This window comes from Mobula birostris, chromosome 2 (assembly GCF_030028105.1).
Source record: "Mobula birostris isolate sMobBir1 chromosome 2, sMobBir1.hap1, whole genome shotgun sequence".
Classification (NCBI taxonomy): domain Eukaryota; kingdom Metazoa; phylum Chordata; class Chondrichthyes; order Myliobatiformes; family Myliobatidae; genus Mobula; species Mobula birostris.
This window is the reverse complement of record NC_092371.1, coordinates 154,327,066-154,344,815: the sequence shown is the minus strand read 5'-3', so window position 1 is coordinate 154,344,815 and position 17,750 is coordinate 154,327,066. Positions and strand designations below refer to the sequence as shown.

The 17,750-nt window shown below is 43.2% G+C and overlaps 1 protein-coding gene across 9 annotated transcripts in view; it reads left to right on the top strand.

Moving 5' to 3' along the window:
• Positions 1-663: 663 nt before the first annotated feature.
• Positions 664-17,750, top strand: part of hace1 (HECT domain and ankyrin repeat containing E3 ubiquitin protein ligase 1) — a 78,698-nt gene continuing 61,611 nt past the window's right edge. For all 9 annotated transcript variants that reach the window (XM_072250388.1, XM_072250367.1, XM_072250395.1 and 6 more), the window contains exons 1-5: positions 664-866; positions 4,663-4,717; positions 5,603-5,692; positions 6,363-6,467; positions 14,275-14,350. In XM_072250388.1, coding sequence (XP_072106489.1) covers positions 788-866; positions 4,663-4,717; positions 5,603-5,692; positions 6,363-6,467; positions 14,275-14,350 — 405 coding nt within the window. In that variant the 5' untranslated portion in view covers positions 664-787. The remainder of the gene's footprint in view (positions 867-4,662; positions 4,718-5,602; positions 5,693-6,362; positions 6,468-14,274; positions 14,351-17,750) is intronic.

Sequence of the window (17,750 nt, the reverse complement as noted above, 5' to 3'; positions counted from 1 at the left end):
AGCATCTGAGATCTCAGTCCAGAATAGCGCACTACTAGGAACAGCAAAGATACTGCGCCGAACCCTGAGGCTGCCATGCCTCTGGCAGAGGACCTGAGATTGAGGGAGGAATACACATATACATCGCCCATAAGGGGTGAGAAAAATATATAATTGTTAAATGTTCATTCAGAAATCGAAAGAATGTGTATGTTTTCACAGAGTGCAGAAATCTTACTGGGTTGTAGGAGTGAATGAGAGACTGTGAAAAGCAGCGCCAGTAAAGGTTTTGAACAAATGAATGGACATTTTTTAGTTTGCCCTCCAGGAACTGTGTTGTTGGATGAATGAGACTTGGCGCACAACTGGCGAGGAAGAGCTGAAACCTGTAGAAAGGTAATGTTGAGCGTATGGGTGCTGGACACAGCTCATTGTAAATTTGCACACACGCAGAAATTGCACGGTTGATTCTGATGACCTCAAATCAAAAGAAGATAATTGGAGATTTAGAGTCAAGTATTGAAACCAACGACTTTTTAGCGAACTCCCACTTCCATCATTCATTGGAGACTACTGAAAACTACAAGTCCCAAAACAACGCAGTGCCACGCGCTGATTCGCGTCGGTGCTGCAGCCAATGGCGTGTGCGGAGGAGGCGGAAGTGTGATGACGAAGACGGCACGAACGGCCTGGGGTTCGGCTTGTGGTTTGAACGTGAGCCGGACGATGCGGAGCGGTGGTAGGTCCTGATCGGAGGGTGGGAGGCCAGAGTTCGGGCCGTACTTTCTTCCACTTGCTACGTCGGCAGATGATGGAGCGGGCGATGGAGCAGTTGAACCGGCTGACCCGTTCTTTGAGGCGGGCTCGGACCGTGGAGCTTCCCGAAGGTACAGAATGTGCGGGACCCGCAGGGGGAGGCGAGTGGTACGAACCCTCGAGCAGTGGAGGAGGAGAACGTGTGGGGACTGACCATCACGGTGGTCAGGGCGGGCGGCGGGCATTCTGACTCCACGGTGGTGGGTGGTGGGACGGGGGGAAGGAAGAAAGGTGCTTGACCCCCGTTGTGGGGAAAGAGGAGAGGCGGCTTGAACCCCAGGGTAGTGGGGAAAAGGGGAGAGTGGGCTTGATCCCCGGGGTGGTGGGTGAAAAGGATTAGCGGTCTGACACCTGGGTTGTTGAGGAATCAGAAGGGGTGTCTGACCCCCATTGTAATGATGGGGGGGGGGGTTGACCTGACCCTACCCGACCCCCAGGGCGGTGGGGGAAAATTAAAGGGGTGGCCTGATCGCCCAGGTCTGGGGAGCAATGGAAAGGGAGTCTGATTGCCAGTTCAGTGCAGGGGAAAGAGGATAGGATGCCTGATCCCTAGGGTGAGTGGAGAGGAGAGGGTGGGGTTGACCCCAGGGTGGTGGTGAGGGGGAGGTGTGGAGGTAGGGCCTGACCAATGTTCTTTCTAATTTGTAATGGCCAGTGTGCGCAAAAATCTTGTGCTGTGCAATTCTTTTGCCCAGTGACAGCAATGTGTGCACTGAATAATTTCTTCAATAAAAGCAGTATAAGTAAGCCTGTTGGAGTATCTGCAGACAAATTATTGCAAACTCCACGTTGTCAACACCATATAACCGTATAACAATTACAGCAGGGAAACAGGCCATCTCGGCCCTTCTAGTCCGTGCTGAACTCTTACTCTCACCTAGTCTCACCGACCTGCAGTCAGCCCATAACCCTCCATTCCTCTCCTGTCCATATAGCTATCCAATTTAACTTTAAATGACAACATTGAACCTGCCTCAACCACTTCTGCTGGAAGCTCGTTTCATACAGCTACCATTCTCTGAGTAAAGAAGTTCCCCCTCATGTTACCCCTAAACTTTTGCCCTTTAACTCTCAATTCTGTCCTCTTGTTTGAATCTCCCCCACTCTCAATGGAAAAAGCCTATCCACATCAACTCCATCTGTCTTCCTCATAATTTTAAATACCTCTATCAAGTCCCCCCTCAACCTTCTATGCTCCAAAGAATAAAGACTTGTTCAACCTTTCTCTGTAACTTAAGAGGTGAAACCCAGGTAACATTCTAGTAAATCTTCTCTGTACTCTTTCAATTTTATTGACAATTTTCCAATAATTCGGTGACCAGAACTGTACACAATACTCCAAATTTGGCCTTACCAATGCCTTGTACAATTTCAACATTACATCCCAACTCCTATATCAATGCTCTGATTTATAAAGGCCAGCATACCAAAAGCTTTCTTCACGACCCTATCCACATGAGATTCCACCTTCAGGGAACTATGCACCATTATTCCTAGATCCCTCTGCTCTACTGCATTCTTCAGTGCCCTACCATTTACCACATATGTCCTATTTTGATTAGTCCTACCAAAATGTAGCACCTCATATTTATCAGCATTAAACTCCATCTGCCATCTTTCAGCCCACTCTTCTAACTGGCAATCTCTCTGCAAGCTTTGAAAACCTACTTCATTATCCACAATGCCACCTATCTTAGTATCATCTGCATACTTACTAATCCAATTTACCACCCCATCATCCATATCATTGATGTATATGACAAACAACATTGGACCCAGTACAGATCCCTGAGGCACACCACTAGACACCGGCCTCCAATCTGACAAACAGTTATCCACCACTACTCTCTGGTGTCTCCCATCCAGCCACTGCTGAATCCATTTTACTACTTCAATGTTAATACCTTATGACTGAACCTTCCTAACTAACCTTCCGTGTGGAACCTTGTCAAAGGCCTTACTGAAGTCCATATAGACAACATCCACCGCTTTACCCTTGTCAACTTTCCTAGTAACCTCATCAAAAAATTCAATAAGATCTGACAAATACGACCTTCCACGCACAAATCCATGTTGACTGTTCCTAATCAGACCCCGTCTATCCAGATAATTATATATACTATCTCTAAGAATACTTTCTATCAATTTACCCACCACTGATGTCAAACTCACTGGCTGATAATTGCTGGGTTTATTCTTAGAATCCTTTTTAAACAATGGAACAACATGAGCAATACGCCAATCCTCCGGCACCATCCCCGTTTCTAATGACATTTGAAATATTTCTGTCAGAGCCCCTGCTATTTCCACACTAGCGTTCCTCAAGGTCCTGGGTAATATCCTGGTCAGGACCCGGAGACTTATCCACTTTTATAATCCTTAAAAGCACCAGTACTTCCTCCTCTTTAATCGTCATAGTTTCCATAACTACCCTACCTGTTTCCCTTACCTTACACAATTCAATATCCTTCTCCTTGGTGAATACCGAAGAAAAGAAATTGTTCAAAATCTCCACCATCTCTTTTGGCTCCGCACATAGCCATCCACTCTGATTCTCTAAGGGACCAATTTCATCACTCACTATCCTTTTGCTGTTAATATAACTAGAAACCCTTTCTACATGAGAAACTGGGAAAGGAAATGTGATTGATTATGATCATGAAATATATTTGCATGCCAATGAGGTTGATGGTAACAACCTTTTGCGTACAGTTTAAATTCCTTTGTGCGCTAGTAACAATAGATGTGTGCGCACCTTAGGTTCAATTGAACTAAAGAAATCACATATCAGCTTCTTCCGCCTGCACACTTGTGGCCCAAACAAAAATCTAAACACAGCCCTGAATCGTAGTTATCTCACTCGCTTTTTAAACTCAAATATCAGAATACCCCCCAAAAAAACTCATGTTTTCTTTTAAGATCCAAGTTGAAATGTGAATTCATTGTATAAAGTAATACTAGTTCAACATGGCAGAGTGGCAGAGTGCTCTACATTGAGCCAGCTGCAGAAAATATATGAAGTGAGGCAGGAGCTGCTTTATGATAGATTTAGTGAAGCATGCAGACTTCGGGGATGAGAGTGATTGAGGTGAGGCGCTTCCTGTGAGGGAAATGACAGGAGTGGATTAAGCATTAGACTCTAAAATTGTCTCTACCCCAAGTTAGTGAAGTGGTACTGTTACAACAGCTGATACCTACTACTCTAGAATGATGCTGACCACAAACTGTTTTGCCTACTCAGTGAATGAGGACAGTCAAATACATGCTTTTCTATCTTGCAGAATCTGCTTTTGAACTTTGCATTGTACTCATTAGGAGAAAGTTACAACTTTGGGCAGTATGCAGTGTGAAAGCTTTGCAATGGGATTTGGTCATGGTGTGAAGTTTTAAAATCAGGTTGGACTCTTAAAGTTGTGCTTTGATTTCTTAAGGCATTGTATTAAGGACTCCTAAATCAGGAGTGGTGTGATACGAGTGAATACAGTATAGGCATCTGTCTGTTCTGTTTCAGTAAATGCACTTGCCCCATACTCTGCTAATGTACTCTACAGCAGATATCATTGAAGTGGAAAATTGAATGCATTTTTCTCCTTACAAAGGGACTTAAGCTAGTTCACCTTTTATTATTTAGCTGAAAGAACAAAAGTTAGGAATCCTGGTTCTTAAACTTAACTTGTGTTACTACAAACATTTATTTCAAATTCCATAAGAAAATAAGGATGGGGAAATACAGAAATGAAAATATGAAATAAAGAATATCTCTGTGTAAAGAGAAGATGTTTGAATCTGATGAAGCAGTGGGCTTAATGTATTAATGTAGCAGTGTTTCTTTTAGCTGAAATAACCACAGGTATTTTGTGCTTGTAGATAATGAAACCGCAGTTTATACGTTGATGCCAATGGTAATGGCTGATCAGCACAGGTGAGCTTCGTAGTCCAATACATTTCAGTTATTTGAGACTAAATGGAAAGGGAGATTGCGTGATGATAATATTCTAATAGAATGAAAATTTAAAACCTACAAGGATAAAACATGTTTACATATTTTATGAAGATTAAAGTAATTGGACCTTTTACTGTTAATGTCATTTTTTCATGAGGGCTTGTTAAATCTAAATTAAAAGTTGTTGTCATGGTAATTGTCCTGGTAGTGCCATTAGAAGATTACTCTTCCTGAATGTATTTATTGTGTATTTTGAGTATCAAGAACAGTGTGAGTAAATGCAATGTAAACGACTCCTTGTTCTGTCCCAGCAAACTACCTCAGGTTCATATTTTGGAGGGAGTCATGTGGATGGCCGGAAGTACAATGGACCAAGTCTGAGTAACTTTCATTTCACTTCATTGAATATGTGGGAGGCTAAAATTAATCTTTGTTTCAGAGGCTATGGCTATGGTTGTGTTGTGATATTGTATTGCTGCTATTTAACTATTTCTCTCCCTGATTTTGGTTCAAGTTGAAGTTCTTTCATGATAATTCTGGGCTATTATAACTCTTGCAATAATTCATTTTCCTATGTAATTGGACAAGGAGAACTAACTAATTTAAGCAGTTTTGATAAGGGGTCTTGACCAGAAATGCTGACTTTCCATTTCCCTCACAGATGCTGCTTGGCCTGTTGAGTTCCTTTGTGTGCATTGCCACTAATTTAAGCATTGTTCTTTATTATTTGTGAAGGCTAACGAGTTTCCCTGAAGAAGTTAAAAAAGTAATTGTATTACTTGCTGTTATTATGGAAATCTATTGTAGTTTTGTGCATATCATTGAAACTATTTGCAATATTGTGTTATATTGTTTCTTTTTAAGGTCCGTTTCAGAATTGTTGACAAATTCAAAATTTGATGTCAATTATGCTTTTGGTCGTGTCAAGAGAAGCCTGTTGCATATTGCTGCAAAGTAAGATTCTAGAGAGTTTGCTATTTTTATGATTTACATTGCTATTACTTTATTACAAACTTCATTTTGTCTTCCATTAAATGTGTTTAACAGTTGTGCTAGATTACGGGGCTGGACATAGAGTTGGTTCAAGTCAATCTTTTCCATAGATATTGTCAATTTTGGTGGAACAAAAGTTGGCTAAATTGGACAAAATGTACTCCAAACCAGTTTACCTGGAAAATTATCTGGCTACCTTTAGGACTGGACTATTAATGGGTATTTTAAATAAGGGTGGTGGGAATGGCAGGAATGTTGTGGTCCATTCTACTTAAATCTCATTTATTATACCCCTAAAAGTGAAAGTGTTGTGACTTATCTCTCAACACACACAAAATGCTGGTGGAACGCAGCAGGCCAGGCAGTATCTATAGGAAGAAGTACAGTCGACGTCTTGGGCCGAGACCCTTTGTCAGGGCAAAGGCTGCCTGGCCTGCTGCGTTCCACCAGCATTTTGTGTGTGTCGCTTGAATTTCCAGCATCTGCAGATTTCCTCGTGTTTGTGACTTATCTCTTGGTGTTTTTCTCTTCCTGAAATCTGAAAGTTGGCATTATGAACTACTGGAATAAAATTGCAGTGATAAAATAAAAGTAATCATGCCTAATAATGACTATTTTCTTTACACCTCAGTTGTGGCTCTGTTGAATGCCTTATTCTGCTTCTGAAGAAAGGAGCAAATCCAAACTACCAGGATATTTCTGGATGCACTCCCCTTCACCTAGCAGCTCGAAATGGGTGAGTATGCTGAGGCTTTTAAAGTCTTTTAATACATTAGTATTTTTTCCACCTGGTATCTTTTATTAAGGATTTATTTGGAATATAATGAAATACTAAGATTTGTCATGTAGAAGTATGTATTAATTAGATTAAGCAATCGAATTATGCCACCAATGTGGCATTTTACCTGTATAGCAATGGATTCCATTATTTTTTTTTGTAATCCAAATGTCACCACCAGTGTATTTGTGTGTCTGTCCTTTGTATTTGGTGATGAGCACCATCTTAAACGATCCTTGTCCTTACAATGAAGGTTCTCCTATGAATTATGCAATGGAAATCAGTTATCCAACAACTGTGAAAGAATGGGAAAATGTCGGAGTGGTTTTTAAGAATTGGGGAGAATCCTGCACTGGTCAAAGTGTAGATTTGACAAGTAGAGTGTAGTACATTTTTGTAGATAATGCACAGCAGCCACAGTATGTCAGTGGTGGGGAGATGAATGTTTGAAATGAACTTAATGCCAGTGAAACAGGTTTATGTGTCTTGACATTGTATTGAGTATTGTGTATTGAGATTCCAGACAGTTGTTGGAGCTATACTCTTCCAGACAGGGAGAGTATTCCATTGCATGCCGAATTTATGTGCGTGGAGTGAGGAGCAAATCACTTGCCACTGGATACCCATGTGGCCATAGTATTTTGTAGCTGGCCCAGATGAGATTCTCGTTGCAGTTTTTCGATGATTGTAATGCCGTATGATGTCAAGATAAGTCGTTAGATTTTTTATTGTAATAATCATTGCCTGGTACGTATCATAGATTACTTATCACCTATCAGCCCATTGTCTTGCAGCTAGTGGACATGGATTGCTTCACTTGTTAAGATTTTGCTGCTTTTTTTTTCAATTTTTGGGATCTGGGCAGTGTTGATAGGACCTGTGAAGGTGATGTTAAGCTGCCTTGAAGCAGAGGAGCCCTTCTGGTGAAAGTATTCCTATACTGTTCTTGGGTAGGGAGTTGAAGGATTTTAACCCTACTGTACTTTCCAAATCAATGTGGTATGCAGTTTGGGGAGAAATTTTCAGGTGTTATCCATTTAGGAGATACTGTTGTAATAACCTAGGCATGTAACTTCAGTGCATTTGTGGATGCTGCTCATCTATTCATCTAATCACATCTGTCCCACAATGTGAGGGAGTAAAAAGCTTTGCATTATGACTCCGTCACAGTGTATAGACATGTCAATTTATAATTCTAATGGCACGTAGAAAGAAGCTGTCCGTAGCCTGTTGGTTCTGGCTTTAATGCTATGGTACCATTTGTCAGACAGAAGCAGTTTATGGTTGGGTTGACTGGTGTCCCCGATGATCTTTCAGAACTTCTTTACGCCTCTTTTGCTGTAAATGTCCTCAGTGGAGGGAAGTTCACATCCACAGATGCCCTGGGCTGTCCGTACCACTCTCTGCAATGCCCAGTGATCAAGGTTGGTGCAGTTCCCATACCAGGCGGTGATACAGCCAGCCAGGATGCTCTCAGTGGTGTCCCTGTAGAAGATCTTGAGGACTTGGGGGCCCATGCCGAACTTCTTCAATCGTCTGAGGTGGAAGAGATGTGCACAGTCCAGGTGAGATCTTCGGCGAGGTGTATACCAAGGAACTTAAAACTACTCACCCTCTCAACTGCAGTCCTGTTGATGTTGATCGGGGCGAGCCTGTCTCCATTCTTCCAGTAATCTTACGATCAGCTTTTTTGTCTTTTGGACATTAAGGGAGAGGTTGTTATCTTGGCACCACTGTGTCAGGGTGTTTCTTTAGAAATAAAGCCAGTCAATATCGTGTCATCTGCAAATTTGATCAGCAGATTGGAGCTGTGTGTTCAGCACAGTTGTGGGTGTAAAGGGACTCAGGATACAACGCTGGGGGGCACCTGTGATGAGGGTCAGAGGGACAAGGGACAAGTGAGGGAGCCCACCCTTACCACCTGTTGGCAATCCAATAGGGAGTCCAAGAGCCAGCTGCACAAGGCAGAGGTCTCTGAGCTTCCTGTTAAGTCTGGAAGGAATTATGTTGTTGAATGCTGAGCTGTAGTCCAGAAACAGTATTCTAACGTATGCATCTCTCTTCTCCAGGTGAGTGAGGATGGTGTGTAGTGCTGTGGCTATGGCATTGTTGATACAGTGGTTCCTTCGGTAGGCGAATTATAGGGGATCCAGTGTGGGTGGTCTCTTCTCTTCGGTTGTCCATCGAAATCCGATGACGATGTCCACTCCTTTAACAGTGAGATGTTTGATGACTATACAGTCCTATCCTGGACCCACAAGCTCTATTGCAGGTGGGACATGTATATGTGGTTGTGGTGGCAACCATGGCTGCATTTCTCCTGGCTCTCTTCTGCTGTCTTCTGGTTGTTCTTTCCATCTCCAGAATATGAACCCCGTCCCAACACAGCTGTCACCACGTGGTACGGTCAGCAGCAACATCTTCCAGGTCCTCGGGTCTGATCTTGCACTTCCTTAATTCTTCATCTAATCCTTATAGCGCTTCTTTGGCCTTCCAGCTGAGCGTCGACCATATAACACTGGCCATATAACACTCCGTGGGGTAGCCAACATGGGGGCATCCTTATCACGTGCCCCTGACGCTGGGTGATCATGGCCTCAATACTCCTGCAGTTGGTCTTTACAAGTATTTCAGTGTGAGGTACCCGCTCATGCCAGGTCATTCCCAGGATGCACTGGAGGCAGCTTAGGTGGAAGCACTTCAAGGACTTGATGTGATGGCTGTAGGTTACCCAAGCTTCACAGCTATAAAGGAGGGTGGTGACACAGACTGCTTGGTATATGGCGACCTTTGTGGAGGGATGAAGGCTTCTGTTCTGAAAGACTCTACGCTGAAGTCTCCGAAAGGCAGCTGATGCCTGTTTAATGTGGCACTGGATGTTATCATCAATGCCGCTATCCTCAGAGAGAATGCTCCCCAGATATTTATAAATTATGGGGTCAAGTCCCTTTTAAAGGCTAGAGCTGAGGCTTTTAGGTCTGGGGATACCAGTCGCGACACGGAATCCAGGCGTGAACTCCGGAAAGCCATTAAGGGCGCCAAGAGGCAATATCGACCAAGTTGGAAGCGCAGGCTAACCAAAGGGATGCCAGTAGTCTATGGCAGGGTCTAAATGAGATCATTGGGCACAAAGAAAAGGCTGGGAATATCAATAACTGTGGCGCTTCTCTTCCTTATGAACTTAACGTATTCTATGCAAGATTTGAACAGAAGATGAACGTCCTGCTCCCTCCGGATGAACTGGACCTGGTGGCATCGAGATTCATTGTCACCGAGGAGGATGTTAGAAAGGCCTTCCTGAAGATAAATCCAAGGAAGGCGACGGGCCCAGATAGCGTCCCAGGACGGGTTCTCCGGGCCTGTGCAAGCGAGCTAGCTGGAGTGTTGGCTGACATCTTCAACTACTCCTCAATTCAGTCTAAGATCCCCTCGTGTTTTAAGAAGGCAATGATAATCCCAGTGCCGAAGAAGAGCAAGGTGGCATGCCTGAATGACTATCGACCTGTGGCTCTGACATCAATTGCTATGAAGTGCTTTGAGAGATTGGTTATGGCACACATCAACCATGGTCTACTGGTCAACCTTGACGCTTTGCAATTCGCCTACCAGAGCAACAGGTCAACGGCAGATGCCATCTCTCTGGCCCTACATTCCTCCTTAGAACACCTGGAGAATAAAGACGCATACATAAGGCTCCTTTTCATCGACTACAGCAATGCCTTTAATGCCATCATTCCAAATAAACTGATGCCTAAGCTCCGGAACCTGGGCCTTAGCACTCAGATCTGCAGCTGGATCGTCAACTTCCTCACAGACAGGACTCAGGCTGTAAAAATAGGGGACAAGCTCTCCTCTACAATCACTCTGAGCACGGGTGCCCCACAAGGCTGTGTACTCAGCCCCCTGCTGTACTCACTGTACACCTATGATTGTGTAGCCAAGTTTCCATCGAACTCAATATATAAGTTTGCTGATGACACAACAATTGTAGACTGTATCTTGGGTAATGATTAGTTTGAATACAGAGAGGAAATTAAGAACCTGGTGGCATGGTGTGAAGACAATAACCTATTCCTCAATGTCAGCAAGATGAAGGAATTGGTTGTTGACTTCAGAAGGAGTAGCGGACCGCACGACCCAATTTACATCAGTGGTGCGCAAGTGGAACAGGTCAAAAGCTTTAAGTTCTTTGGGGTCAATATCACAAATGACCTGACTTGGTCCAATCAAGCAGAGTCCACTGCCAAGAAGGCCCACCAGTGCCTTTACTTTCTGAGAAAACTAAAGAAATTTGGCCTGCCCCCTAAAACCCTCACTAATTTTTATAGATGCGCCATAGAAAGCATTCTTCTAGGGTGCATCACAACCTGGTATGGAAGTTGTCCTGTCCAAGACCGGAAGAAGCTGCAGAAGATCGTGAACTTGGCGCAGCACATCACGCAAACCGATCTTCCGTCCTTGGACTCACTTTACACTGCACGCTGTTGGAGCAGTGCTGGCAGGATAATCAAGGACACGACCCACCCAGCCAACACACTTTTCGTCCCTCTTTCCTCCGGGAGAAGGCTCAGGAGCTTGAAGACTCGTATGGCCAGAATTGGGAACAGCTTCTTTCCAACTGTGATAAGACTGCTGAACGGATCCTGACCGGATCTGGGCCGTACCCTCCAAATATTCGGACCAGCATCTCGGTTTTTTTGCACTACCTTACTTTCCATTTTTCTATTTCTCTATTTATGATTTATAATTTAAATTTTTAATATTTACTATCTATTTGTAATCCAGGGAGCGGGAAGCACAGAATCGCTATGATGATTGTACGTTCTAGTATCAATTGTTTGGTGACAATAAAGTATAAAGTATAAAATGGTAGGTCTGCTGTCACTTCTGATTTTTTCTTGTGGACGTGGTATTTATATGGCAAGTCAAACTGAGTTTCTGGACATTGGTTATCTTCAATACATTGTGGTAGGACACAGAGTGATGATAATGACGTTGGTCTGAATACAGCACTGTGAAACCGGGTGTTGGTCATCCTAATGAATAGACTTCAGATGGTCAAGATGTACAACCGTTCCTCCCTCCCCATAATCCTCAATAGATACTGTCCCAAGGCTGTGTGTTGGGCCCACTGCTATACACTACAGTCACACACAACTGTATGACCAAACACCCGACCAATCACATTATTGAGTTCGCCCAAGACAAAAGTGGCTGTCATCAACAATGATGAGAAGACCTGCACAGAGGAGGTGGAAGAGCTCGAGACCTGGTGCCAGGCAAATAACCCCTTCCTCAATGTCAGCAAGACAAAGGAGATGGTTATCAACTTCAGAAAAGCTTACACCACTCACCCCCCTTCACATTGGCAGCGTAGCAATGGAATCTGCTGAGAGTGCATAAATATCCAAATTCTTGTGGTCCCAGAACACATTCCCCACAGTCAAGAAAACTCACCAAAGCTCCTACTTTCTGAGGAGGCTGAAGAGAGCTGATATATGCACATCAATGGTCATGATCTTTTACAGTTGCACAGTGGAGAGCATCCTAACGTGCTGCATCACAGTCTGGTATGGAAACTGCACTGCTGCCTACAGTGGGGCTCTACAGTGGGGTAATTAAAACTGTGCAGCACATTTTACTGGCACCAGGCTTTCTGCCATCAAGGACATACAAAAAGATGCTTGGAAAAGGCCAGTGGGGTCATGAGGATCCCACCCACCTTGCTTATGGGCTGTTTGTCCCACTCTCATCAGGGAGGCTATGTAGTATCCGTGCCAGACAGTACTTTTCCCAAGCCGTCAGGGCTGATCAACAACTCCAGCTATTAGCCCAGCCTACCACCACCGCTATCTATACATTACCTAGCGTCACTTTATGCATGTACCATCAGTCTTTGTACAGTTATTTGTACGGTGTGTTTTATAGGACTGCTATATATCCTCATTTCTGACTTTGTGTTTGAATGATGACCATCGATGAAGCAGCTGAAGATGAAAAGTTAAAAAAAAAATGCAGCTGTTTGAAATTTTCAGCTGAATTCACATATTGACTAAACCACAGGGACAGCAGAGTTCCTTGCTTGAAGGCTATTATAACAGTTTGGTAATTTTGTAGCCCAGGTTATTAAGTGAATTGAAATCCTTCCACTGATATAGTATTTGAATTTGTTACTCAGGATCGATAGCCCAGGTGATTTAGTTATTGATCTTAGACTATAAGACATAGGAGCAGAATTAGACCATTTGGCCCATTGAGTCTGCTTCCCCATTCTCCTGTCTTCTCCCCTTAACCTTTGACTCCCTTACTATTCAAGAACCTTTCAACATCCACTTTAAGTATACCCAATAACCTGGCCTCCACAGCTGTATGTGTCAATGATTCTTGTTATTTAATAGTTGTGCAATCATTGTGCCTATAGTATTTCAGAAGAATAATTCTCTGTTGCGGCAATAACCATGCCCAATGTTTGAAACGTTAGCCAACTGTCAAGTATTTTTCAGTTGTACATTTTGGTCTAGGTAGAGTACTGTTTTTGCAGAAAAGACTATGGGCCAAATGGCCTAATTCTGCTCCTATATCTATGGCCTCTTTTTGGCTTCTTCCACTAATTTCATACAGTAGAAATTTAAAATTTCACTGTAAATTTCACAGTACTGTTATAGGAACGGACCAAAAGTTGTCAAATCAGCCCTCTTTGAGAACACTGAGTTGGTTGGATTTCCATCCAAAACCAGTTAAGTGTAGAAACTGAGGGGAGTCAGGCAGTACCATCAATGGAGCAGGTAGAATTGGGGTTGAGAGAGGAGAAATCTGGTGTTGGTGGATTTCGTTGTATTGTGCTGAAGGTCATTAATGAGGTCAGGACAAATATTTGCATGTGAGGTGACCTTAAATATAAAGTGGATCTACTTGGGTCAGGCAGAACATTTGAGTGAGACACAGTTAATGTTACAGGTTGCTGAGTTTTTTTCAGAACATTTCAAAGTAACTGGATCCTGTGGGACTTGACTCTGGTGAAGAAATTGTATTTTAGTTAGTGTATGATCATTCATAATGGGTCAAGTTGCAATAGGTGAAGAATGAAAACTGACAACTTTAGTGGAAAGAAGGCCAAGTGCACACCAGATCATGCAAGGTCTCCATTTCCCAACCACACAAGATAGAAGCCTCATAAATTGGAATTGAGGTTAATTGCAGGTCATGATGGCAAAAGTCAAAGATGGCATTGATGATGATGGTATGGGGCCGCACGATGTGTAACAGTGCAATGTTTTATTGTGGCAGCTGTAGTAAGATCAGGATTCAATTCTCACTGTTGTCAGTAAGGAGTTTGTACATTCTCTCTGTGACTGCGTGGATTTTCTCCGGGTCCTATGGTTTTCTCCCACATTCCAAGGATGTATGGGTTATGGTTAGTGAGTTGGGGCATGCTGTGATGGTGCTGGAAGTGTGGTGGCACCTGCAGGCTGTCTGGCACAATCGTTACTAGTTTGATTTGAGATAAATGACTCATTTCACTGTGCATGTTTGTTTTGATGCATGTGTGACAAATAAAGCTAATCTTTCATTGCAACTCTTGTTATTAAGATAGACAATATTTTTGTCCATTGAGTTTGGTTAGACATTACCAATAATGCATTTGTGGAAGAGACAAAAAGGTAAGATCACTGATGTATGTGTGGAAGTGAATGAGCCTCATTCATGTTCTTTGTTTTCATTTTAACCAATGGAAGTGTTGTCAAAGGATGTATTCTATTTACAGGCAGAAAAAGTGTATGGGAAAATTACTGGAGTATAGTGCTGATGTGAACATCTGCAACAATGAAGGACTGACTGCAGTATGTATAAAATCTTGTATTTTTCCTTTACTGTTAGCCATTACAGCAGCAAGCTACAATGTGTAATTTTTTCTGTTTATTTATTGTTAAATGAATATGTAGATTAACATTTTAGAAAAGGTGCCTTTCATGATTTCAGAATATTGAAAGTGCTTTATAGGTAACGGTAGGCCTCCTTCCATGTTGCATTCTTTCTGTGAATGAAGAGATCTCTTTTCAAAACTAACTTGTTCTACAAAACCAAATAACTGGCAAGATTGAAAAACACACAAAAGATTATTACGTTTTATGTTAACCTGTTTGATGATCTTATTACAAGAAGTTCAGGTACAACCTACCGAAGGCCATAGGCAATTCCAGGTGAAGTTAGAGACAAAATTGGATGCATGACAGCTGTGGCAGGGTTTGCATGCCATTATTTCCCTTAAAGCGAAATCTTAACATCATAAATGGCAGTGATGCTTCGCTCCCTGATGAGTTCAATGACTTTTATGGATGATTTGAAAGGGGGAATAAAACTACACTTGTGTGAATCCTCACAGCATCTGGTGACCCTGTGATCTGTCTCCGAAGCTGACGTTAGCACATCCTTCAAGAGGGTGAGACCTCACAAGGTGTAATGCACTAATAGCATACTGAAAACCTGTGCTGATCAACTGGTTAGAGTGTTCACTGACACATTAAACCTCTCACTGCTGTAGTTGTAAGTTCCCACCTGCTTCGAGGAAGCATCATTCATAGCAATGCCCGAGAAGAGCAAGGTGAACTGCCTCAACGATTAACAACTAGTACAGGGGTCCCCAACCTTTTTTGCACTGCGGACTGGTTTAATATTGACAATATTCTTGTGGACTGGCCGACGGGGGGGTGGTGAGCGGTTGTAGGGTTGCCAACGAACAAGAGTAGCAGTCAAGTGCGTTGTTTACCCAAAAGACTACAATGACCATGAAGCCTTGCGCGGGCACCAATGCACATGCGCGTCGTGACATGCCGATTCCCGCCCCCCAAAGCAAATACTTTTTTGGCGATTCTGTTCGTGGGGATGGGTGTTAATCACTACCGGAATATAGTTGATAAGTGGGTAATACACTCAATTTTGTTTCTAAAAAGGTTTATCTAACGAATTTAATATTAAACGCAGCGCATATTTTCCTCGCATGGATATAATGATAAGTCAATTATCAGGGGAGCTTGAAATATTGAACGAACTTCCAGTAGAAGTGGCAGAAGCAAGTTCGATATGATCATTTAAAGAAAAATTGGATAGGTATATGGACAGGAAAGGAATGGAGGGTTATGGGCTGAGTGCAGGTTGGTGGGACTGGGTGAGAGTAGCGTTCGGCACGGACTAGAAGGGGAGAGATGGCCTGTTTCCGTGCTGTAATTGTTATATGGTTATATAAGTCACTTATAAGTCAATAGCATCATAACATTTTAAGTACTATTTGGATATTAAATGCACATTACATATTTCCCCCGTATGAATATATAAAATCATTGCAACACACCAATATCGCTGAATCAGTGGGAGCCCTGGGCTTGTTTCCCTGCAACAACACCGTCCTATCGAGGGGTGATGGGAGACAGCGATACTCGAAGGGGGTTCCTGATGTCCAGTCTATTCCGCAGTTTAGTTTTCGTTGCATTCATTGCAGAAAACTCCGCCTCGCAGAAAAATGTTGGAAATGGAAGCAACGTTTTTAGCGCTTTCGTGGCTATCTCAGGATACTTAGCCTTGACTTTGATCCAAAATGCCGACAGAGATGTTATGTCAAACATACTTTTCAGCCCATTGTCATTTGCAAGCTCGAGGAGTTGATCGCCTTCCCGCCCTGACACGGATGACGCGAAGGTCATGACCTCGCATGCGTAATGGCTGATCGGTGGCCGTGACAGGGAATGAGGAAAGATGCAGCTGACCAAATCATATCTCTTCTTCGCGGCCCAGTAGCGCATGCTCTGCGGCCCGGTACCGGTCCGCGGCCTGGTGGTTGGGGACCGCTGACCTAGTAGCATTCATTTATAGTGTGATGAAGTACTTTGAGAATTTGGTCATGGGTATAATTAAGTCCTGTCTGAGCAAGAACCTGGACTCATTGCAATTTGCTGAATGCCAAAGGAGGTCTACAGCAGGCACAATTTCTCTGGCTCTTAATTCATCCTTACTGATTACAGCTCAGCATTCTATGCAATCATCCCCTCAGTACTAATTAACAAAATTTAGAACCTGGGCCTCTGTATCTTCCTCTGCTACTGCATTATCAACTTCCTCATCAGGAGACCACAGTCAGCGTGGATCAGTAAGAACATCTCCTTGCTGATAACCAGCTCAGGTGAAACACAAAGTGGTAGGCTTAATCCACTGCTCTACTCTCCCTACACTCCTGACTGTGTGGCTCGGCACAACTCCAATGTCATCTATAAATTTGTTGATTGCAGAATCTCTGGTGATAGTGAGATAAATTGGCTGGTTGACTGGTGTCGCAACAATAAACTTACACTCAACATTAACAAGAGCAAGGAATTGTGTACTTCAGGAAGGGTAGGTTGAGAGAATGCACACCAGTCCTTATTTAGTGGTCAGCAGTTTCAAGGTTCTGGGCATCAACGTCTCAGAGGATATGTCCAAGGCCGAACACATTGATGCAATCACAAAGAAAGCATGGCAGCAACTGTGCTTTATTAGGAGTTTGAGGAAATTTGGTATGTCACCAAAAGCTAGCCAATTTCTATATATTTATGCGGAGAACATTCTGACGGGTTGTATCACTGCCTGCTATGAAGGCTCCAGTGTGCACAATTGAAAGGGACTGGAGAGAAGCGTTTGATGGCTCAGGGCCTGTACCCTCTGGAGTTTTGAAGAATGAGGGGGTATCTCATTGAAACCAATTGAATATTGAAAGGCCAACATAAATGGATTTGAAGAGGATGTTTCCTATAGTGGGAGGGAGCCTGGACTATAGGGCATAGCCTTAGAATACAAGGGCATCTGTTTGGAACAGAGATGAGGAATTTGTGTAGCCAGAGCGTGGTGAATCTGGAATTCATTGCTACGGATGGTTGTTGAGGCCAAGTTATAGAGTATATTTAAAGCAGAGGTTGTTAAGTTCTTGATTAGTAAGGGCGTCAAAGTTTATGGGAAGAAGAGAAGAGAATGGAGTTGAGAGGGACAATAAATCAGCCATGATGGAACGGTGGAGCAGACTCATTGGGTTAAATGGCCTAGTATAATAGGTCTTATGGACAGGGTTGTAGACTTGGCCTGCTCCATCATGAGCAAAAGGACATCTTCAAAAGGTGATGCCACAAAAACCTCAAGGGACCTCAAGAAACCTCACAGTCTGTGACATGCCTCTTCTCATTTCTGCCATCAGGGAGGAAGTACAGGAGCCTGCAATGT